The sequence below is a fragment of the Dipodomys merriami genome, unplaced genomic scaffold, assembly GCF_024711535.1.
Source record: "Dipodomys merriami isolate MVZ:Mamm:240054 unplaced genomic scaffold, mDipMer1.0.p SCAF_50, whole genome shotgun sequence".
In the NCBI taxonomy this organism is placed as follows: Eukaryota; Metazoa; Chordata; class Mammalia; order Rodentia; family Heteromyidae; genus Dipodomys; species Dipodomys merriami.
This window is the reverse complement of record NW_027206069.1, coordinates 1089662-1112458: the sequence shown is the minus strand read 5'-3', so window position 1 is coordinate 1112458 and position 22797 is coordinate 1089662. Positions and strand designations below refer to the sequence as shown.

The 22797-nt window shown below is 44.0% G+C and overlaps 1 protein-coding gene across 2 annotated transcripts in view; it reads left to right on the top strand.

Annotated features, from left to right (window-relative positions):
• The window catches only part of Tdrd9 (tudor domain containing 9), a 94375-nt gene that overhangs the window by 28924 nt on the left and 42654 nt on the right, over positions 1–22797 (top strand). For both annotated transcript variants that reach the window (XM_069997456.1, XM_069997455.1), the window contains exons 6-12: positions 737–817; positions 3776–3940; positions 9502–9605; positions 15712–15776; positions 19073–19127; positions 19268–19352; positions 21089–21146. In XM_069997456.1, coding sequence (XP_069853557.1) covers positions 737–817; positions 3776–3940; positions 9502–9605; positions 15712–15776; positions 19073–19127; positions 19268–19352; positions 21089–21146 — 613 coding nt within the window. The remainder of the gene's footprint in view (positions 1–736; positions 818–3775; positions 3941–9501; positions 9606–15711; positions 15777–19072; positions 19128–19267; positions 19353–21088; positions 21147–22797) is intronic.

Sequence of the window (22797 nt, the reverse complement as noted above, 5' to 3'; positions counted from 1 at the left end):
AAGGAGCTAGGATTATAGGCATGAGCCACTAGTATGGGGCTCAGAATTTTATTTTCCCTTCTGTTGTACTGAGCTCCCCTAGCCACGCACGGAGTAACTGAGTCCTTGCTTCTTGCAGTGGGAGGTTTGCATAGTCTGGACTCTTGGATGCCTTCCTCTGTACCTCCATCTCATCTCCCTGTGCATATTTATTTCTGTGCAGTGCTGTGGAGGTGCTGCCTGTTGACCTCATATGTTAACCCTGCTCTGGGTCACCTGCTTTTAACTAGCCCAGCTTTCTCAGGGCCATTTCCTGCCTACCTGTGAACTTCAGTTTTGTATATCATGGAACATACTAGCATTAGACTGGCATATCTTCATCCCTATAACAGTAAGTCATTAGAGCATGGTAGAAAGGGTTTGGCCCACAAGTCCTTGACAAGGGTGAGGGTGTTTTTGGTTATCACTGGAGCCCTAAGCAAGTGCTGTTGAACTGAAATGGGCAGAGCCAGTGACGCTCCACATCAGTCCTCCCAAATACTAATAACCCTAAAGAGAGCTAGGTTTGTGAATAGGTGTGATTGCTTTCTCTTAACCCCTGGAAAGCTGCACTGAGCAGAGAGAACTGGTTAAGCTCCAGTCTCCCATGGTGTGTAAAATCCCGTTTCCCACTCAGTGACATGTGATTGTCTGACATCTTGTAAGGTGCTCTCCTTTTCTTCTTTTTTTTAAAAAATTAAAACATTTTTATTTGTAGGTACATGAACGAACTGAAGAAATGGATTTCCTGCTCTTGGTAGTCCGAAAACTTCTAAGGACAAATTCACGTTTTGTCAAGGTAAATTTGATTTCATAAGTAACAAAAATATTTAGAGTTAGTGTTTATTGTTTCTGTACTTTTTTCTTCTTCTAAGATAAGAGCTCACTGAGAGGGCTGGGAAGGTGGCTCAGTGGTAGAGCGCTTGCCTTGCATGCCTGAGGCCCTGGGTTCGATTCCTCAGCACCACATAAGCAAAAAGAAAAAAGCCGGAAGTGGTGCTGTAGCTCAAGTGGTAGAGCGCTAGCCTTGAGCTGTAGAGCTGTGGGACAGCGTCCAGGCCCAGAGTTCAGGCCCCACGACCGGACCCTCCAAAAAAAAAAAAAAAAAAGAGCTCACTGAGACATTGCCAACTCACACTGTCCTCATACCTGTGCTCTGCTTGTCTTGGCCTCCCTAGTGCTGGGGTTATTGGGAGCCTTCCCACCTGGCTTGTTTCTCCCTGTTGTAACAGATAAGTCTCCTAATGTTTGTGTCAGCCATTGCTATACCAGGTCTTACCAGTGACCAGGCCTGAGAGTATTCTCCAGTGGCCACTGTATAAACTACTTTCTGGTTGTTATGTTGCTTTGAATTCTAACTCTTTCTTTAATAATGGTTGACTATAATGACATACTGGCTCTCAGGGCACTGCTTTTGGTTGAATAAGCACTGTCTTTAAAGCAGGGCATTCACTACAGGAATGCTCTGGCAGTACTGGCTCTGAACTTTGAGGACAGGTCGAATTGAATGGAAATTGTGGGAAATGGTAAATACGAGAAAATGAAAAAAACATCAACTAAGTCAAAATTGAGAAGTGTTTAGAATAATTTACACAACCTAAACAATTTTAAGCATAGTTATTTTCAGTCTAGCTAAGCCAAGCAAAGGTCTTCAGGAAGCAGTTTGGTAGCAATTTATTTGGGATATGCATATTATTACAATGTGGAATTAATAAAGGATTCTCAGGTGGTAGCTGAATGAATATAGCCTGACCTTTGCAGTGGTGGTTTTGCTACCCTGGGTGACTATAATACCTTACTAGCTGAATGAGAGGATGGGCTTTTATTCCTATTTGGTAATCTTAATTTAAAGATGGCATTGAAGGCTTCAACAAATTGGGACCCCCCCCCCCTTTCTTTTTCCTTCAGTGCAGGTCCTGGAGCTTAAAAACTCAGGGCCTGAGCTTTTTTGCTCAAGGCTAGCACTCTACCACTTAAATCACAGCTCTACTTCCAGTTTTTCTCCCTCCCTCCTTTCCCTCTCTCCTTTTCCTTTTTCCTTTCCCTCCCTTCTTTCCCTCCCCTCCCCTCTTCTCTCTTCTTTTTTTGTTTCCGACCTGGGGCTTGAACTCAAGGCCTTAGGCTCTTGCTTGGATGTGTGCTAATATCTAGCACTGTACCACTTGAGCCACATGCCTCCATGTGGCTCTGACCTTTGCTTGTCAGGTAGAGATGAGCTTGTATGCCTGGGCTCTAGACCTCAGCTACCTGAGTAACTTCAGGTTATGGGTATGAGCCACTGGTGCTCAGCTTATTTCCTTTTATATAAGAACACTGATGTGGGGAGTTTTCGATGCAAGAATAATAACACTTGGCCTCAAGTCTCCCCTGCCTCTTCACATGCAGGACCATAAAAGTCCCTGGAGTCCCTGCTCGGGCTCTCTATGTCCTCCCCTGCTGTCCTCCAGTCCACCAACCTGAATGAGTGGTGTGTTGCTACCTCTGTCTGCAAGCAGGCTAAGGCAGTGCTGAGTCCAGGCTGGCTTTGTCTTATTTGCATGCCACGCTCCATGAAAAGAAGGCCAGCTGGCCTGCTTTCCTTAGACAATGTTAGAATCCTGCGTTGTGACTGAGTGTTCCTGGAGGGCCACTCTTGCACCTCAAATGGCTGCTAAGAACATTGCAATCTCAGACATTTCCTCCCAACATGAGTTCTGCTTAGTAGGTTTATCATTGTGTTTAACATCAAAGGGAAAAATGCACTGATGTGCCTAAATAAAGTCTTGACTTTCTACTAAGATTTACATTTAGGGACTTCTAATAGACAGATGCCACAAGTCATCAGCTTCCAGCCGGGGAGTTGTGCAGTCAGACTTAGCTTGTGGAGAGTGGGGAATGACATTCTCAGGATCGCTGCCACCTTCTCTGGGCATGTCCGATGTGTTGTGATGACTACTCCTGGCTTATCTAGTTGACTTGCCTAAAGATGTGGTTTTTTTTTCTTTTGTCTTTTGTCTTTTTTTTTTTTTTTTTTTTTTTCAAAACTGGAATTGCAGTCCTGAGCCTCCCTTGTCTCACTGCAGTCTGGGCTGGTTCCTCAGGCTGTTGCACGGCTATGATTTGGGGTCTTTTCCACTATTTTACTTACAGTGAAGATTGTCATCTTCCCTGGTTTACTTCCTTATTTTTATCAAACACATTTAATAACCTATCTAAAAAATAATAATTTCTGCTGGTCACCAGTGGCTCATGCCTGTAATCCTAGCTGCCCAAGAGTCTGAGATTTGAGGATTATGGTTCAAAGCCAGCCTGGGTAAGATTATCTGTGCGACTCTTACCTCCAATAAACTACTCAAAAGCCTGAAGTGGAGCTGTGGCTCAAGTGTTAGAGTGATAGCCTTGAGCCAAAAAAGCTCAGGAACAGTACCTAGGTCCTGAGTTAAAGCCCCAGGACCAGTACAAGCGTGCATGCTCTGTCTCTGTCTCTGTCTCTGTCTCTCTGTCTCTCTCTCTCACACACACACACAAATTCTGATGCAGTTTCCTGTAAATAGTGGTGATAATTTAGGTTTATTATTGATATGTGATTTCTTATTTAACATGAATAGTAAAAATTTATGTCTGAGTACTCCTTAAACTGCAGTAATTTGTATTAAGTCAGGATATTCTATCTAAAATCTGAGAAATTATTAAATACAGGATTGAAGAAGACAAGCCTGGAGTTTAAGTTTATTATTCCACATTGTTTGCATATTTGGATGGCCTTTTTTGTCTACAGGTTGTTCTCATGTCTGCTACCATCAACTGTAAGGAGTTTTCAGACTACTTTGCTGTTCCTGTTCAGAACAAGATGAACCCTGCTTATGTTTTTGAAGTGGAAGGCAAGCCCCATGCAATAGAAGAATATTATCTCAATGATTTGGACCACATTTATCACAGTGGGGTATGTTGGAATGCCTTGCTTCTTTTATAGTAATGGCCTTTTGGTATTTGATCACACCTGCATTCAGCACTTAAGGTTGAAAGGCTCTATTAGAACATAAAGTGAGGGAGAGATGAGGGTTGGAGGAGAATAAAAGAAGGATATTTCTGAATTTGTTATGAACTTACCATGTAAATATATCCTTGTGAACATTATTGGGACTGGTTTTATATCTTATTGCTGTTGAAAAGTAAGGTATTTGATTTTGGTTAGTAGAAAACTACAGATTCACTTGGGGATGGGAGATAATTTTATTTTGAATACCATTTTGATTACGTTTTCTAATATTCCATCTCAGTTCAGTAAGAATAGCTGTCATCAAGGATGTAGACAACATACTATGTTGAAAACAAACTTTATAACTTGGGGAGGGCTGGGGAGATTGGGAGGGAAGGAATGGTAGGGGAAAACCAAGGGGTAAAAATACCCAATCGGGGGGCTGGGAAGGTGGCTCAGTGGTAGAGCGCTAGCCTTGTATGCCTGAGGCCCTGGGTTCGATTCCTCAGCACCACATAAGCAAAAAGAAAAAAGCCGGAAGTGGCGCTGTGGCTCAAGAGGTAGAGCGCTAGCCTTGAGCTGAAGAGCTGAGGGACAGCGCCCAGGCCCAGAGTTCAGGCCCCATGACCGGACCCCCCCCAAAAAAATACCCAATAGGAAGTGTCCTCATTATATTAGTCATGTAACCGTAACTGCTCTGTATAGCATCTTTACAATAAAAAAAAAGAACAGACAACAACAGATGCTGACAGAGATGTTTGTGTGAGTGTAAACAGATACAGTCATTGTGGAAGGCAGTTTGAGTTATTGAGGATCCCTCAATAACTATAAAGCTACCTTATGATCCAGCAATACCACACTTGGGCATTTATCCAAAAGATTGCAAGTTAGGAGGCTGTGAAGACACTTGCACACTAGTTGCTATACTAGTTACCTTAGCTAAGTTATGGAAACTGTCCAGATGCTTTTCAGTGGATGAATGGATCAAGACAACATGAGATTACACACACACGCACACACACACGCACACACGCACACACACGCACGGATGCACGCATGCACAGAGGAACCTAGTCCTCTCTGCTGTTCACTTACCTCTCTTTGCCTGATTACTATGCCAGCCCTTTTTTTGACTCTCTGGGTTTCTCTGCAGCTTTTGCCAACTTCTCTTTTTCTCTGCCTCTTACTGCAGTTGTTCTCACAGTGTGACTTTGCTATCCCACTCAACTCAGACAGCTTTGCTGGGGGCCAGGACCTCCTTGCTGAGCCAGAGGCTCTCAGCAGTAAGCTTACCTGCTGCTTCTGATATTTGACACTGCTGGTCAGTTGGATTTTCTTAAGATCACCCTTTTCTGGGTCCCCTAGAACTCTCCTGCATTTTACCTTTCAGTGTCTTGAAGAATTCTTTTCATCCTTTGTTTTAACTTTCTTTGTATGAACATCCTTAGAAAAAGTACATAAGATGTAAATGTATACCTTAATGAAATTGTGACCCATAAGCCATGTCTACAAGTAGAACATCCCACATCCTACTCAGGCTCACAGTGCGTTGTTTGGGGACCATGCATTTCCACGCTGGAGCACAGATTTTACATGTTTTATTACATTAGGGTTTTCTTGTGTTTGTTTTTAGGTCTTTCATCAGCGTGACCTGGTATACAGCTTTCTTGGCTTTCTGGTTCTAACATGTCTGTTTTCTCACTTGCTTCTGTGTCCTTCCCTTGCCAGCTAGGGCAGGGCATCTCCGTGATAGCGAAGAAGCGAGGGTCCAGGACCCTACTTGAGGCCGAAACATGGTGACTTTTTCCTTACTCTGTAAATTGTGAGTGGCCTAGCACTTGAGAGGGAAGGTTAGCAGAGTTCCTGAGTGTGCTTTGGGAGTGCCCGCCCCTTTCACATCCTGTCTCTGATGCAGTGGCCTTGTACTGAGTTGTTATGTCTCCATTGAGAAAAACACGGGCAAGGGCTTTGGTGTTTCTTCCCTGGCTCAATACAGTAGGAGTCCACAGCCACATCTGTCCCTTGCAGACTTGTCTTGGATGCACAGGGAGCTTTGAAATCTTGCTGTGCCACCCCAGTCACATGGATGCTAGAACTCGTCTGAGATTCTTGTGAATCATTGACATGTTTTCCACATCTTATTTGTAGAAAGTGTCTTGGTTCATCCAAGCCACTGTTGTTTGTGGGGACAAACCCATTATTCTATTTCTTTCTTGTACAGTTAGAGTATGGTGAGTATTGGTAATTGGCTAAAGCAGAAAACTAAGGCAGACATAGCACATGAGGATTGCAGTAGATGGGCTTCTTCAACATTGTTAATAAACAATTTGTCATAATTATATCACTAGAATTGTGATCATGAGAAGTAGATTATTTGGATACTAGCTGACTTAATTTATTCTGCATAAAATTGGACAAAATAAGGGCTGGGAAGGTGGCTCAGTGGTAGAGCGCTTGCCTTGCATGCATGAGGCACTGTGTTTGATTCCTCAGCACCACATAAGAATAAAGCTGAGGGCTGGGAAGGTGGCTCAGTGGTAGAGCGCTTGTCTTGCAAGCCTGAGGCCCTGGGTTCGATTCCTCAGCACCATATAAGCAAAAAGAAAAAAGCCGGAAGTGGCGCTGTGGCTCAAGTAGTAGAGTGCTAGCCTTGAGCTGAAGAGCTGAGGGACAGCGCCCAGGCCCAGAGTTCAGGCCCCACGACTGGACCCAAAAAAAAAAAAAAAAAAAGAATAAAGCTGAAAGTGGCGCTGTGGCTCGAGTGGTAGCGTGCTAGCCTTGAGCTGAAGAGCTGAGGGACAGCGCCCAGGCCCAGAGTTCAGGCCCCACGACCGGACCCTCCAAAAAAAAATTGGACAAAATAATTTCTTTCTTTTTTTTTTTGTCAGTCATGGGGTTGAACTCTGGGCTTGGGTGCTGTCCCTGCGCTCTTCAGGTCAAGGCGAGTGCTCTGCTGCTTGAGCCATAGTGCCACTTCCGGTTTTCTAGTGGTTTATTGGATAAGAGTCTCACAGACTTTCCTGCCTGGGCTGGCTTTGAACCGTGACCCTCAGATCTCAGCCTCCTGAGTAGCTAGGATTACAGGTGTGAGCCACTGGTGCCCGACTTGGACAAAATAATTTCTATGTATAATTAACTTCTGATCACTGAAAGACTTGTTTTAGTATGTTCTTCACAAAATATCGTGTGTTATATGCAATAGTTGATTTTTTTTTTTTTTTTTTTAGTTGGTTGTGGGGCTGGAACTCTGGGCTTGGGCGCTATCCCTCAGCTCTTCAGCTCAAGGCGAGCGCTATACTGCTTGAGCCACAGTGCCACTTCCTGTTTTCAGGTGGTTTATTGGAGATAAGAGTCTCATGTGGACTTTCCTGCCTGGGCTGGCTTTGAACCGTGATCCTCAGATCTCAGCCTCCTGAGTAGCTAGGATTATAGGCATGAGCCACTGGCGCCAGGCAGTTGATTCTTTTTTTTTTTTTTTTTTTCTTTTTTGGGTCCAGTCATGGGGCCTGAACTCTGGGCCTGGGCGCTGTCCCTCAGCTCTTCAGCTCAAGGCTAGCACTCTACCACTTGAGCCACAGTGCCACTTCTGGCTTTTGTTTTTTCTTTTTGCTTATGTGGTGCTGAGGAATCAAACCCAGGGCCTCATGCATGCAAGGTAAGCGCTCTACCACTGAGCCACCTTCCCAGCCCCTCATTTTTTTTTTTTTTTTTTGAGACAGTGTCTACTCTGTAGCTTAGTCTGGCCTTAAGCTAATGAACCTCCTTCTTTAGCTTCCTGAGTGCAAGGAATATAAGCATGTTTAGTTTCATAAGGTTATTAATAAAATTAAAAAAAAACAAAAAAATACAGAAAGGCTATAGTATAGACTATGGGGCTTGTGCTATAACCATTGTGAGGAGCATTGCATGAACAGGCACCTGTGGCCCCCCACTCCTGGAAAGCAGGCAGACAGTTAAGTGTGGTTGGTATCCTGCATTCTGTAGAGGTGCTAGAGGAGCATTTTAAAGTCATCTGGTCCTGGTGTGGCTGTTTGAATGCACAATTAGACCTGGTCCAGAAATCTGTACAGCTGCCTTACCATGAGGTTATGTTCTTACTTTTTTTTTTTTTTTCGGGTCCGGTCGTGGGGCCTGAACTCTGGGCCTGGGCACTGTCCCTCAGCTCTTCAACTCAAGGCGAGTGCTCTACCACTTGAGCCACAGTGCCACTTCCGGCTTTTTTTTTTCTTGTACAGGTCCTAGACCTTGAACTCAGGCATGGGCACTATTCCTGAGCTTTTTCATTCAAGACTGGTAAGAGTACCACTTGAACTACAGCTCTACTTCCAGCCTTTTTTTTTTTTTTTTTCCTGGTTGTAGGGCTTGAATGCTGGGCCTGGACGCTGTCCCTCAGCTCTTCAGCTCAAGGTGAGCGCTCTACTGCTTGAGCGACAGGGCCACTTCCTGTTTTTTACTGGTTTATTAGAGATAAGAGTCTCATGGACTTTCCTTCCCGGGCTGGCTTTGAATCGTGATCCTCAGATCTCAGCCTCCTGAGTAGCTAGAATTACAGGTGTGAGCCACTGGCACTCAGCAGCTTTTTCTTTTTTCTTTTTGGGGTCCAGTTGTGGGGCCTGAACTCTGGGCCTGGGCGCTGTCCCTCAGCTCTTCAGCTCAAGGCTAGCGCTCTACCACTTGAGCCACAGCGCCACTTCCGGCTTTTTTCTTTTTGCTTATGTGGTGCTGAGGAATCGAACCCAGGGCCTCAGGCATGCAAGGCAAGCGCTCTACCACTGAGCCACCTTCCCAGCCCCCAGCTTTTTCTTTTTATGTGGTGTACTGAGGAATCAAACCCAGGTGCATGCTAGGCAAGCACTCTGCCACAGAACCACATTCCCAGCCCTGTTATTTTTTTTTTTTTTTGGGTCCAGTCGTGGGGCCTGAACTCTGGGCCTGGGTGCTGTCCCTCAGCTCTTCAGCTCAAGGCTAGCGCTCTACCACTTGAGCCACAGCGCCACTTCCGACTTTTTTCTTTTTGCTTATGTGGTGCTGAGGAATCGAACCCAGGGCCTCAGGCATGCAAGGCAAGCACTCTACAACTGAGCTACCTTCCCAGCCCCCCTGTTATGTTTTTAAGGCACACTGACAAACAAGACACAGTTGTGTCTTGGTACTTCCCGAATGGGGTGATGGTGGAATCTTGGGGATTTAGGAGGCAGGAATTTGACAGAGCAGGAGAGGTTGGCTTTGATATTAGCAACAACTCCTGGGTTTCCTGGGTTTGTTGTAACTTACCCTGTTCCTTCAGAGTAGATTGCACACCAGCCCTGTCATGCTGTGCTTGGTCCCCCACCCCAGCCCTGCTCTTGGGGCTGGATAGTGTGATGGGTGTCCTGAGCAATGCTCAGTGCAGCCAGTACTCAAGGTTGGCTGCAAGTGATGCATTATTTTTACTTAGGACATTAAAGGAGTGGGGTACCCATCCAACCCAGCCTTTCCTTTGTATCCTATTTTGGTATCCTGAGTTTTTCTTTTGCTGTCTTCAGCTCTCTCCACATCGCCTGGAGGAACCACTGATAACAAAGGATATCTATGAAGTTGCTGTCTCCCTAATTCAGATGTTTGATGACTTGGACATGAAAGAGAGTGGGTAAGAGTGGCCTTTCAGTGTATATCAGTTGAAACACTTGTCACTCATTTTAAGCTTGTTAGTGTTGTGTGTGTGTGTTTTTTTTTTTTTTTTTTGTCGGTCGTGGGGCTTGAACTCTGGGCCTGGGCGCTGTCCCTCAGCTCTTCAGCTCAAGGCGAGCGCTCTACCACTTGAGCTACAGCGCCACTTCCTGTTTTTGTTTTTGTTTTGGTTGGTTGTGGGGCTTGAACTCTGAGCCTGGGTGCTGTCCCTGAGCTCTTCAGCTCAAGGCTACCACACCACTTCCAGTTTTCTGGTGGTTCATTGGAGATAAGAGTCTCACAGATTTTCCTGCCCAGGCTGGCTTTGGACGGAGATCCTGAGATCTCAGCCTCCTGAGTAGCTAGGATTACAGGCGTGAGCCACTGTTGCCCAGCTTGTTGTTTTTATAGATTAAGATACAGCTATGGGCACTTATTCAGCAGACGCTATAGATAGTATTTTGGATGTGTTTTATTGGAAAGTTGTACTTAAAGTAGTCAAAGCCTCACTGAGGTTTTAGGACTGGTGGTTTTAGAAGCTGGATCAGCAGCCTGAAGGAAGGCTGGCTTTCCCAGACATGGGAGGTCGCATGGCATGTGCTATCAGTGTGTGTGCCTGACACTTGGCTGGGCTTTCATCCTCCTCTCTTCTGGAAGTGGGGACACGCTGTACTTGGCTATGAAGCTTCTCTGCCCTAATACTACTACAGTTCCTAAGTAACATTGATGTTTTAGGATAACAATGTGAATGGAGATTCTATTATCTTACTGCCAACCAGAACTTGATAGCTGGATGGCTTTTCTCTGACACGTCTTAGATACACACTGGTAAATTAATCTTTAGTTGTAAAATTTAGACTTACTTTCTTAGATTATTTTCATTCTTCCCAAATTATTCCCTTTAAAGAATCTGTTGGTAAGCCAGCACTGGTGGCTCACACCTATAATCTTAGCTACTCAGGAGGATGAGATCTGAGGATCGTAGTTCAAAGCTAGCCTGGGCAGGAAAGTCCATGAGACTCTTATCACCAATAAACCACTCAGAAAAAACAGAAGTGGTGCTGTGGTTCAAGAGTGCTTGCCTTGAGCTGAAGAATTGAGGGGCAGTGCCCAGGCCCAGAGTTCAAGCCTCACAACTGACCAAAAAAGAAAAGAATCTGTTGGTAAATATTTTATTTTTATTTAGCTAACATTTTTTACTTTACTCCCGGTTCTTCTTTATTTAAATTTAAAAAACCAACCTAATAGGTTGTATTTACTGTATGTAGGATGCAGCATGATGCTTTGACATATGTAGACGTTTTGGATTTACTCAAGCTACCTAATTAACATAACTCATTCACTTTCTCTGTCTCTCTGTGTCTAGTTGTGTCTGTCTCTGCCTGTTTTTTGTCTCTATGTTTCTGTCTCTCCCTGCCAGTACAGAGGTTTTGAACTCAGAGCCTTGAGCTTGCTTGGCTGGTGCTCTACTTATTGACCCAGTGGCTTTTTTTTGTTGTTGTTGGTTATTTTTCAGATGAAGTCTCAGATTTTTCTTCCATCTGACCTTGAACCAACCTTGATCCTTCAGATCTCAGCTTCCTCAGTAGCTACGACTACAGCTGCGGGCCACTGGTGCCTGGTCTCATTCTTGAAATACAGTTCCATCAATTTGGTACAGATTTAGGGACCCATATCCAAAATGCTTGAAACCAGAAGTGTTTCAAATTTTAGAGTTTTTCCAATTTTGGAATGTTTGCATAGACTTCACTGGCCAAGCACACACACGAAGATGCAGAGAGCTCCCATGGCCACCCTCCACATACACCGTTTTACCATTTCCCATGTTTTGTACCAGGTCTGCATTTGTGGAATGGACACATCAGCATCACCCAGAATCTTTGGTCACTCTTGGAGTTGTGATGAATGCATTATGCGTTGTGACCTCCATTAACCCAGTACCTCTGCTGCTGCAGTTTCACTGCCTGAGAACCTTGTTGGGCACCCACCCATGCTCCTCTCTTCCTCCCCCACCCCATCCCTCACTGATCCTGTGCCTTGTCTATGGTGCTGTCTTCTCCTAGAATGTTGTTGTTATTAGGGTTTCTTCTGTCTTTCCATGGCTTGATAAGCCTATTTTTAAAAAAATATTGCTGAATAATTCTGTTGTCTGCATGTATGACAGTTTATCCATTTGCCATTTTGGTTACTTCTAAGTTTTACAGTATAAATAGAGCTGCTATTAATGTCCAGTAGTAGGCTTTATGTGGAAAAATGTTTTCAGTACTTTTAAGTAAGTTCAAGGATGATTTCCAGGTCATATGGCAAGGCTGTATGCCCAGTGGTGATGAGTGAGACTTCCTGTAGCTCCGTGTCCTTGCTAGGAGCTGGTGGTGCCAATGTCCTAGAGTTTGGTGCATAGTGGAGTCTTACTGTTGTTTTTACTTTGTGTTTCCCTTCATACTGCGATATTTAACTTCCTTCATGTGCTTATTTGGCCATTTGTGTCTGAGGTTTCCAAATCTTTTGCTCATTTTAAATGAGATTATTTTTCTCTTAGTATTGAGTTTAAATATGTGTATGTGCTTATGCATATGTTAGCAGAATTCAGTTCCTCACACTTGTTAGGCTAGTACTTTACCACTAGAACCATGCCTTTAGTCCATTGTTAGTATTTTTTTAATACACTGACACTCTTGTTTAAGAATAAATATTTACTTGTATTTTAAAAAATATGATGAAACTCTTGGTCAAGAATAACTACTGTTTTATTGACAGTACACAATCATTTCATTTGCTATAGGTCTGGTTAGACTATTTCTTCTAGGGTTAGTTCCAGTAGTTGGTGGAATGATTCATTCAAGCTATCTAATTTGTTTTGTGTTTTTTTTTTTTTTTTTCGTGGGGCCTGGGCGCTATCCCTCAGCTCTTCAGCTCAAGGCTAGCACTCTACCACTTGAGCCACAACGCCATTTCTGGCTTTTTTCTTTTTGCTTATGTGGTGCTGAGGAATCGAACCCAGGGCCTCATGCATGCAAGGCAAGCGTTCTGCCACTGAGCCACCTTCCCAGCCCCCTATCTAATTTGTTAAAATACAGTTGTTCATAATATATTCCTTTCTAATGTAATCTTTTCCTGTGGGGTCAGTAGTAATATTCCCTCTTTCCTTTCTGATTCTAGTAATTTCCTTTTTTGTTAAGACTCAGTCAGGCTGCCTAAATGTTTGTCAATTATGTATTATCTTTTTAAAGGACTAAATTTTGGTTTCACTGACTTTTTTGTTTTTCCTATTTCACTGAAGTCTTCAATTGTTTTTTCTGTTTAGGTTTAGTTTGCTATTCTTTTTTGTGTGCCTTAAAGTAGAAGGTTTGGTTTTTGATATAGGCATTTACAGCTATACATTTTTTCCCCCTTAAGTTCTGCTTTTTGTTCTCACAAAGTATGTCTTTATTGTTTTCATTTTCCTTTTGATTTTTTTCTGGTTGAGGCTTTAGGAACATGTTATTTTTTATTTTTATTTTTATTTGTTGGTCATGGGCCTTGAACTCTGGGCCTGGGTGCTGTCCCTCAGCTCTTCAGCTCAAGGTAAGCACTCTACCACTTGAGCCACAGTGCCACTTCCAGGAACATGTTATTAAATTACAATTTTTCCTAAAATTTCCATGTTACCGATTTTGAATATCATCCTGTTATGGTTGAAGAACATATTTTATATTCTACCTCTTAAATTTATTGAGGTCTGTTTTACATATTTTAGGGAATGTTTCATGGGTACTTGAGAAGAAAGTGTATTTTACTGCTGTTCTACAGATGTCCCTTAGGTGTAGTTGGCTTAAGGTGTTTTTCAAGTCTTCTGTTTCCTGATCATCTGCCTCATTGTTTTATATTATCCATAGAGAATATAAATAGAATGTAGATACTATAGAATATTATATCTATACTACATTATAGATAATTAAAGGTAAGGTATTCACTAAGATTGGATTGCCTACTTTCTCTCATGGTTTATGTCAGTTTATGCTTCAGATATTTTGGTGCTGTTATAAATTGTTCTGTTTATCTCAAGTAACATTTGTGATTTTGAGATAGGTTTTGTATATCAGTATAGCTGTTCTACTTTGTTGTGGTTCCTGTTTGCAAGACAGATCTTTTTCTATCTCCTTGCTTTCAGTTTGTGTCTTAGAATGTAAATTATGCCTCCTTTAGACAACATATTCTCAGTGGGGATTATATTATTTAAATTATTCTAACAATCTCTGCCTTCTGATTATATTGCTTAGCCTATTATTGCGGTATGGTTGAATTATACTAGACATTTGATTTTTGTTTCCTGTGCCTTTTTTATTCCTCATTTCCTTTTTATTGCTTTATTTTGTATTCCAAATAAATATTTATAGGATTTTAATTCTATAACTGATTTTTACTTTATTTTTTAGGCATTGCTAGGGTTTACCAACTTCCCTCTTAACTAGCCAAGTCAGTTCCAGTTTTTTGGTCAGTCGTGGGTCTTGAACTCTGGGCCTAGATGCTGTCCCTTAGCTCTTCAGCTCAAGACTAATGCGCCACTTCCGGTTTTCTAGTGGTTTATTGGAGGAGATAAGAGTCTCAAGGACTTTCCTGCCCGGGCTGGCTTTGAACCGCAATTCTCAGATCTCAGCCTCCTGAGTAGCTAGGATTAAAGGCCTGAGCCACTAGTGCCCGGCTGCAGTTGCTTTTTAAATCGCCTAAAGCAGACCTCCAGATATAGTGCCGCCATCCTGCTTGTTGTGGTGCTACATTGCAGCAGGTGTTCATTCTTGGCTGTTCCCAGAATCCCATATATGCCTGCACACCAGCCAGGCCTGTGTTGTCTGTCTCAGTGGCCAAGCACCAGGAGCTGGCCTTGTGGAGTGCTGAGTCGCCTCTCACACCCCGCTCTCCTTTGCAGTCCCCCTTCCTGGACCATAGCCTGGACTCTGCTTCATGACTGTCTCCTCGCTCCTCTGTGGTCTCCTGTAACAGGCCTTCCATACCCTCCTTTCTGAAAAGGCACTCTGCACAGTGCCTTATGCTTTATCCCGTGACCCTCTGTTCCTCTCATGATCTTACTGAGAAATGGAAGGGGCCCTTTTGCTCATTTACAGTCTCTCTGGCTAGGGGCAAGCTGTAGTGTGTGTGTTGGGGTGGGCCTTGCCCAGTGCCTTTTTAGATACTGCAAACACCAACAAATGTGACTTTGAGGGAGGGAGGGACACACACACACACACACACACACACACACACACACACACACACTCAGTGACTTTGAGGGAGGGAGGGACTCTCTCTCTCTCTCTCTCTCTCTCTCTCTCTCTCTCTCTCTCTCTCTCTCTCTCTCTCTCTCCTGTCTCTCCTGTCTCTCCTGTCTCTCCTGTCTCTGGACTACTTAGAGAGGCCCCGGCATGTAGGGCTCACACCGCTTATCTCCAATAAGTAGTAGTACTGTAGCCTTGAGTGAAAAAGCTAAGAGACAGTGACAGTGCCCACGCCATGAATTCAAGCCCTGATACCAGCGTGTATATCTTCGAGCATGTGTGTGCATGCACGTGTGCACATACACACCCACACCAAACAAAAAACAACAACCAAAATGTCCCAATAGTAGTGGAGAGGCAAGTAGTTGATTTGAAATCTTAGCCTGTCAAAATGTTTTCAATAATAATTTAGACTCTGTTAATCCTTATTGTTAAGTATTTTGTACCTTGGGGTTATGGATTATAATAATTAAGTTCCCAGGAAAACTTAAACGCATAGTGTATCCTACAGGTGAGTGTAATGAGCCACCCTGAATACAGGTGAGTATAATGAACTACCCTGAATACATGTGAGTGTAATGAACCACCCTGAATACAAGAGAGTGTAATGAACCACCCTGAATACAAGAGAGTGTAATGAACCACCCTGAATACAAGAGAGTGTTATGAACCACCTTGAATTCCAGGGGTCTCCATTGTAATATGTGAAATAAAGAATATCACTGGGTATGATCTGCAAGAGCTCTCAGAATCAAAGCTAGTAATATCAGGATTGTCACAAAGCAGGGCCTGTTTCAGCCTTGATTCATATTTGTGTACCTCTTATTGTGACAGAAACAAGACCTGGTCGGGAGCCCAGTTTGTGTCGGAGCGGAGCAGTGTATTGGTGTTTTTGCCAGGTATGAAATTACAACACCGGACAGCACATCTTTAGAAAAAATGTTGTCCATATTGTGTGTTGTTTATAGACACTACAAACACCAACAGATGTGACTTTGAGGGAGGGACACACACATAAGAAGAAGAAGACATGTTTACTTGGGCTCACGGTTGGAGGTTTCAGTGTATGGCCAGTTAGTGCTTTTGGGCCCGTGGTAAGGAAGAATATCATGGCAGGAGAGTGTGGTGTAACAAAGCTGTTCAACTTAGGGTAGTCATGGTGCTGGAGACTAGGATTCTAGTCCAAGATCCAGTTGGTGGTGCCATGGGTATCTGCACACCTTACTCTATCCCCCCATGGAAGGGATAAAGAGCTCCCTCAGGACTCCTCTGTGAGGGACTGATCCCACTCAGGGCAAAGCCTTGGGACTTGTCACTACCCAGATGGTGCTAGGCGTTGGGTCATTCCTTTGCTGGGTAAATAGTGGAGAGGTGGAGGAGGGTGAAGGGCAATAAAGCAGCATGCCTATTGAAAGGGGAAGTAAAGACTGTAGGGAGGAATCTTGGAGCTGAGACCCTGCATTGGCTGACAGTTGGGTAGAGTTGTATTTGCTTCCACACATACTTAATGACTACTGGGTACACATATCATACTAAGGAAAAAGTTATCATGAAGCCAGGTATTAATGTAGAAATGACTGTGAGTTAACTTGATATTAGCTTAGAAATTAATTAAGGTAAAATACTTTTAAACCACTAAACATGGTCTGAACAAATATTTAAAATAAAATGTTTAGGTTTGTTATTTTTCTGTTATATACTTAAGTAAGTTTAAGGTTTTGTGTGTGTACCTGTCATGGGGCTTGAACTCAGGGTCTGGGCGCTGTTTCTGCGCTTTTGTGCTCAAGGGTTGTGCTCTACTACTTGAGCCACAGTTCCACTTCTACCTTTTGGTGGTTAATTGGAGATAAGAGTCTCAAACTAAGTCAGGTGCCAGTGGCTCACACATATAATCCTAGCTACTCAGGAGGCTGAGATCTGAGGATCACAGTTCAAAGATAGCCTGGGCAGGAAAGCATATGAGACTTATCTCCAATTAGCCACCAGAAAACAGGAAGTGGCTTTGTGGCTCAAGTGGTAGAGCGCTCACCTTGAGCTGAAGAGCACAGGGACAGCAAACAGGCCTAGAGTTCAAGCCCCGTGACTGGGGGGGTGGGTGGGGGGGGGGGGGAGGGAAAGAGTCTCAAAGTTTCCTGCCTGTGCTGGCTTCAAACCAGGATCCTTAGATCTCAGCAACCTGAGGGCATAGGTGTGTGCCCCTAGCACCCAGCTAGGTTCAAGTTTGGTACATATTTTTTCTTTCTTTTTTTTTTTTTTGTCGGTTGTGGGGCTTGAACTCTGGGCCTGGGCGTTTTCCCTTAGCTCTTCAGCTCAAGGCGAGCGCTCTACCACTTGAGCTACAGCGCCACTTCCGGTTTTCTGGTGGTTTTATTGGAGATAGGAGTCTCACGGTCTCTCCTGCCCGGGCTGGCTTTGAACCGTGATCCTCAGATCTCAGCCTCCTGAGTAGCTAGGATTACAGGCGTGAGCCACCAGCGCCCGGCTCTTTTTTTTTTTTTTTTCTTGTCGGTCGTGGGGCTTGAACTCTGGGGGCTTGGGTGCTTGGCTTTCCTGCTTGGGCTGGCTTTGAACGGTGATCCTCAGATCTCATCCTCCTGAGTAACTAGGATTATAGGCGTGAGCTACCGGCACCCGGCTGGTACATATTTTCATTGAGGTGTTCTGAGTAGTTCTGTATTTCTCTAGGGCTGCTATAACAAAATGTTATAACTTGGATATCTTTTTTTTTTTTACATCAGAAGTTCATTTTATTGAATTATCATATATAAGCTAATAACCTCATTGTCTCAATTGACTTACGAGTTATTTAAAAATTTTATTTGAAATTTTTTACTGTTATTATAAAGGTGATTATTCAGACAAAGAACCTTGGATGTCTTGAAACTGATTTATTTTCTCCATTTTCTGGGGCCTTTGATGTTTGAAATCAAAGTGTTAGAAAACTGCTCCTTTTGAGGTTCTAGGCTGACTTCCTCCTGGCCGGCCTCTTGCTAGCTTCTGGTTGTGATCATCAGTCCTTGGAGTTCTTAGCTTGTGGTTGTGTCACCATTCTCTGCTCCTGTCCTGTGGCATTCTCTGGGTGTTTGTCTCTTTCCTTCTTCACATGAGGAAACCAGTCCTTTTGGATTAAGAAGTTACCTCATGCTGCTATGCCCTCGTAGCTGATTTAATCTGCAGTGACTCCCTTTGCCAGGGAGGTCACATTCTGAGTTCGTGAGCCTTGAGAGCTCAGGGTATCTTTTTGGGGGGCACAATTTGAATCCATACAGTCCTCTAAGTGCTGAAAATTCAGGATGAGCAAAAGCACATGTAGGTGTTTGGCTGTCTTTGAATCTAATGAAAGATTTAGCATGTCTTTATGACCAAGTGAAAAAAAAAACAACCAAACCATTATTGCATTGCCGCTGGTTGAACCCAGGGTTTTGAGTGCTCTGCTACTGAACTACACCCCAGTCCAAAAAATTCTTTTGTTTAGCTCTTTTTTTTTTTTTTTTTGAGAGTGAGTCTCCACATAACCCACGCAAGCCTCAAACCCAATCCTTCTGCCTCTGGGATTACAGCTGTGTATCACCAAGTCTGGCTTTAAAAAAAGTGTGGTTTTTCTTTCTTTCTTTCTTTTTTTTTTTGCTGGGTGCCAGTGGGCTCACGCCTGTAACCTAGCTACTGAGGATGCTGAGATCTGAGGATCATGGTTTGAAGCTGGTCTGGGCAGGAAAGTCTGCAATACTTTTATCTCCAATAAACTACTCAGAAAAAGCTGTAAATGGCTGTGGCTTAAGTGGTGGAGCACTAGCTTTGAGCAAAAGAAGCTCAGAGACAGGGCCCAAACCATGAGTTTAAGCCCCCAGGACCAGAGAAAAAAAATTTTTATCAGAAAAATTTTGCATACTTATTAGGAAATTTGGAAATTTTGAAGGGAGAAATGTAAAATTAGTCATATAGTTAATACCTACTTGTACTTCACTGCTTCACCAAGAAAAACATTGGAAGGATATAGATTTTAATATTTTTGAGTTATTGCAAGTTAATGTTGTTATCATTTCTAGTTGTAGTTCTGACACACTTAGATGAAGAGGAGAAATAAGTCAAATATAATGGATTGGTAGGGCTTTCTTCAAAAAATAACATTTTAATTTAAAGATTAATTTTTAGTAGTAAATACAAATTTGTTTTTCTTCTCTTTATTTCCCCCTAGGTCTGGGTGAAATAAACTATATGCATGAACTTCTCACAAACATGATTCACAAAAGGTATGCTTAAAGAGGCGGCTTTCTTTTTACATTCAGAGCCTTGTGTTGTTTATGCCTTACAAAGTTTTAATTATCTCAGTGAACAGTTAACTTGTTTTTGTATCTCATGTGATGTTTTATTTTAGAAACTTGTTTCTTAGGTTGCAGGTCTATCCACTCCATTCCAGTGTGACTTTAGAAGAACAGAACAATGTATTTTTAAGTCCAGTCCCTGGGTACAGAAAGGTAGGAAGGCTGGGAAGACAAGTTAAAGCATTTGAGGTCGTTTTCCTCAGAGGCTCTGCTTAGGAAAGATGCTGGTGCTTTGCCTCTTTCTCTGTCTATCTGTAGCTAGTGGTGAGTCACCCAAACAAATACTTGAGGAGCCGGCCCTGCCACTTATTCTTGTGAATTATTTGGTAAATCACTTTGCTACAAAGAAGATTTTTGTTGTTATGTTTTTGAGGTAGGGTTTCCCTATGTAGCCTAGGCTGGCCTTGAACATGAAATATACTTGCTCCAGTGTCCCAAGTGCTAGAGCAAGTGTGTGTCCTGGTGACTGGGAAAACAGGTTTTTAACATTTCCCTAGTCCAGAGCATTGTTGCTAGTGGGTTTTGGCTTCTTTCTTCCTTCCTTCCTTCCTTCCTTCCTTCCTTCCTTCCTTCCTTCCTTCCTTCCTTCCTTCTTTCTTTCCCTCCCACCCTGCCTCCCTTCCTCCCTTCCCCTGCCTTCCTTCCTTCCTTCCTTCCTTCCTTCCTTCCTTCCTTCCCTCCCTCCTTCCCTCCTTCCCTCCCTCCTTCCCTCCTTCCTTCCTTCCCTCCTTCCCTCCTTCCCTCCTTCCTTCCCTCCTTCCTTCCTTTCTTCCTGGTTCTGGGGCTTGAACTCAGGGCCTAGGTGCTGTCTTTAAGCTTGTTTTGCTCAAGGAGAGTGCTCTACCACTTGAGCCACAGGCCACTTCAGGCTTTTTCTAGTAGTTTATTGGAGATAAGAGTCTCATGGACTTTTCCTGCCCTGCTGGCTTCTAACCAGGCTCCTCATATCTCAGCTCCCTGAGTAACTAGGATTAGAGGCATGAGCTACTGGCACCTGGCTAAGTTTGGCCCCTTTAAATTATTCTTTTGTGTTTCTCAGACTTAGGGATTCCATGATGTTTCTGACACTCACTCCTCTGGTAACTTTGTCAGAAAAGCCATTGTCTAAGCCTTGTTGAAGGTTTTAGGTTTGTGTGGGTGTCAGAATTGTCATCACTGTGACCCTGCATTGCTGCCTGAGGTGTTCAGGGACCAGTGGAAGCTTGTAGTACAACTTCCCTGATGGTTGTGAGGATGTTTGGAATCTTGGGGCAGCCTAGACCTTGAATGGTATTCCCAGGTGCTGGTATTCCAGCCCTTAATCTGGATTTTTTTTTGCCCCAGTGGTTCCACCATTCTTTGGGCAGAACCCCCATGAACAAGTTCAGGAGCAGCAGCTTTGTCCCTTTCCCATTGCTTTTTTTTTTTTTTTTTTTTTTTTTTGAGGTGGGGGGAGTTACTGTGGTATTTTTGTTTGTTTGTGTGTTAACCCAGTCTAGCCTAGAACCATGACTCTGATTCTCATTGTTTTAACCTCCCGTGTAGCTGAATTGCTGGGCATGTGCCATCACTGGAGGAGGGTCGAGGAGGGATCTTACAAATGTGCCCAGGCTGGTCTCAAAACAAGAGTCTCCTAATCTTAGCCTTCCGAGTAGCTAGGGTTATGTGTGAGCTCTGAGTGCTCTCGATGCAGCTTTAAAGCATTTTCTATGTTGTGTGTGACTGGTTTTCCGTGCACCAGGGGCTTCTTGATCAATTATGACTAGAATAAAATAGGAAAGGTGGCTGATTTCAAAATATGAGTTCAGTGTTTAAAGAGTAATAATTTCAACGTGAATGTTTTTAAAGAACTGTATAATGGTGTCCACAATGGAAGGAGACGATGAACTCCTTTTCTTTGATGTTCACAGATTATTCTGTCCACCAACATTGCAGAGAGTTCCGTCACGGTTCCTGACGTCAAGTATGGTAGGGCCTCTGTCTGCTCGCCTCCCCACTCCGGCACCATAGGCTCCTTGGTGCCTGCACCCTGCCACCTTCCCTCCTTCCCTGTCTGGAGTAGACACTTGAGAGAAGGAGGCTCACAGGGGCACCACAAACTCCTGGTTTGCGGCCGCCTCCTGTAGGGTTATTCTCGAGTGTTGAGGTGTTGCCTTTATGGGAAGCAGTGCTTTGGGGCACTGGGGAGAAGCTCAGGTAATGTCTGTTTGTGAAGGCGGCTTAGAAGGAAGCCATACACCTTCTGGCCTGGTAACTGTGGGCTTGTTCACTTACCAGTTTCCTGTGCCCCTTGTATCTGAAAGCCTGACCTATGTGACTAGGAGTAGCACCATGGTAAACAAGGCAGACTCCTTGTCCTCAAGTGACCACTCTCAAATAGTGTCCAGAAGGGATAAGTGTTAGATAGGAAAACGAACCAGGGAAGAGTCAGCTTTATTTTTTTGGGAGGGAGGGACTGGGGAGGGAAATCACATGACCTAAAGGTCATTCTGAGGACCCTTTGGTGTAGACTGAAATGGAGCAAAGAGGAAAGAGAATTGGAGGTGGGTTCTGCTGCCCTGTAGAACAAGAGAGCAGCACAGGGGCAGAAGTACAATTTCTAGAGGGATTCTGAAGGCAAGGCCAGGGAGGCTTTGTTGAAGGACCCAGGGGATTGTGGGATGTGTGGTCTGGGAAGCCAGGGAAGCAGCATCTTTGTGCGGATGAGCAGAAGCAGCAGCATCTTTGTGGGATGCTGAGGGTAACTGCTGGGAAACCAGGGCAAGGAGGGCTGGAGTGTGTGAGGCTAGGAGCTGACTTTGTTTTCAAGAGAATGCACAGATCTGGGCAATCCCCCTGCAGCCCTCCCTATCCCCAAAGCCAGCTGAACATGGAGTTCTGGAAACAGATAGAGTAGATTGAGGAAGGAGGGCAGAAGCTCATCCTGCTGCTGATGGTCCTGTGTGGGGAAGACTGCACCTGGCCATGGAGGTGGCCATCTGGCCATCCTCTGTGATGTAGACAAGGGTGGTTTTGGTGAAAGTAAAAGCCTGCTTGCAGTGAGCTTGGGAAAGAGTCAGGTGTCTTAGGAACTAGTGGAGCCAGGCGCCAGTGGCTCATACCTGTAATCCTAGCTACTCAGGAGGCTGAGATTTGAGGATCATGGTTCAAAGCCAGCCCGGGCAGGAAAGTATGTGAGATTCTTTTTTTTCTGTTTTTTTTTTTTCAGTCTTGGGGCTTGAACTCTGGGCCTGGGTGCTGTCCCTCAGCTCTTCAGCTCAAGGCAAGCGCTCTACCATTTGAGCCACAGTGCCACTTCCGGTTTTCTGGTAGCTAATTGGAGAAAGTCTCACAGACTTTCCTGCCCAGGCTGGCTTTGAACCTCAATTCTCAGATCTCAACCTCCTGAATAGTTAGGATTACAGGTGTGAGCCACCCTGCCTGGCTTGTGAGATTCTTATCTCCAATTAATCACAGAAAAAGCTGGAAGTGGAACTGTGGCTCAAGTGGTAGAGTGCTAGTCTTGAGCAAAAGGGACAGCCCAGGCCCTGAGTTCAAGCTCTAGGATGGGGGGGGGTGGAGTAGAGGGAGGGAGAGAGGGGTGAGAGGGAAAGAGGAAGAAGAGAGAGAGGAGAAAGGA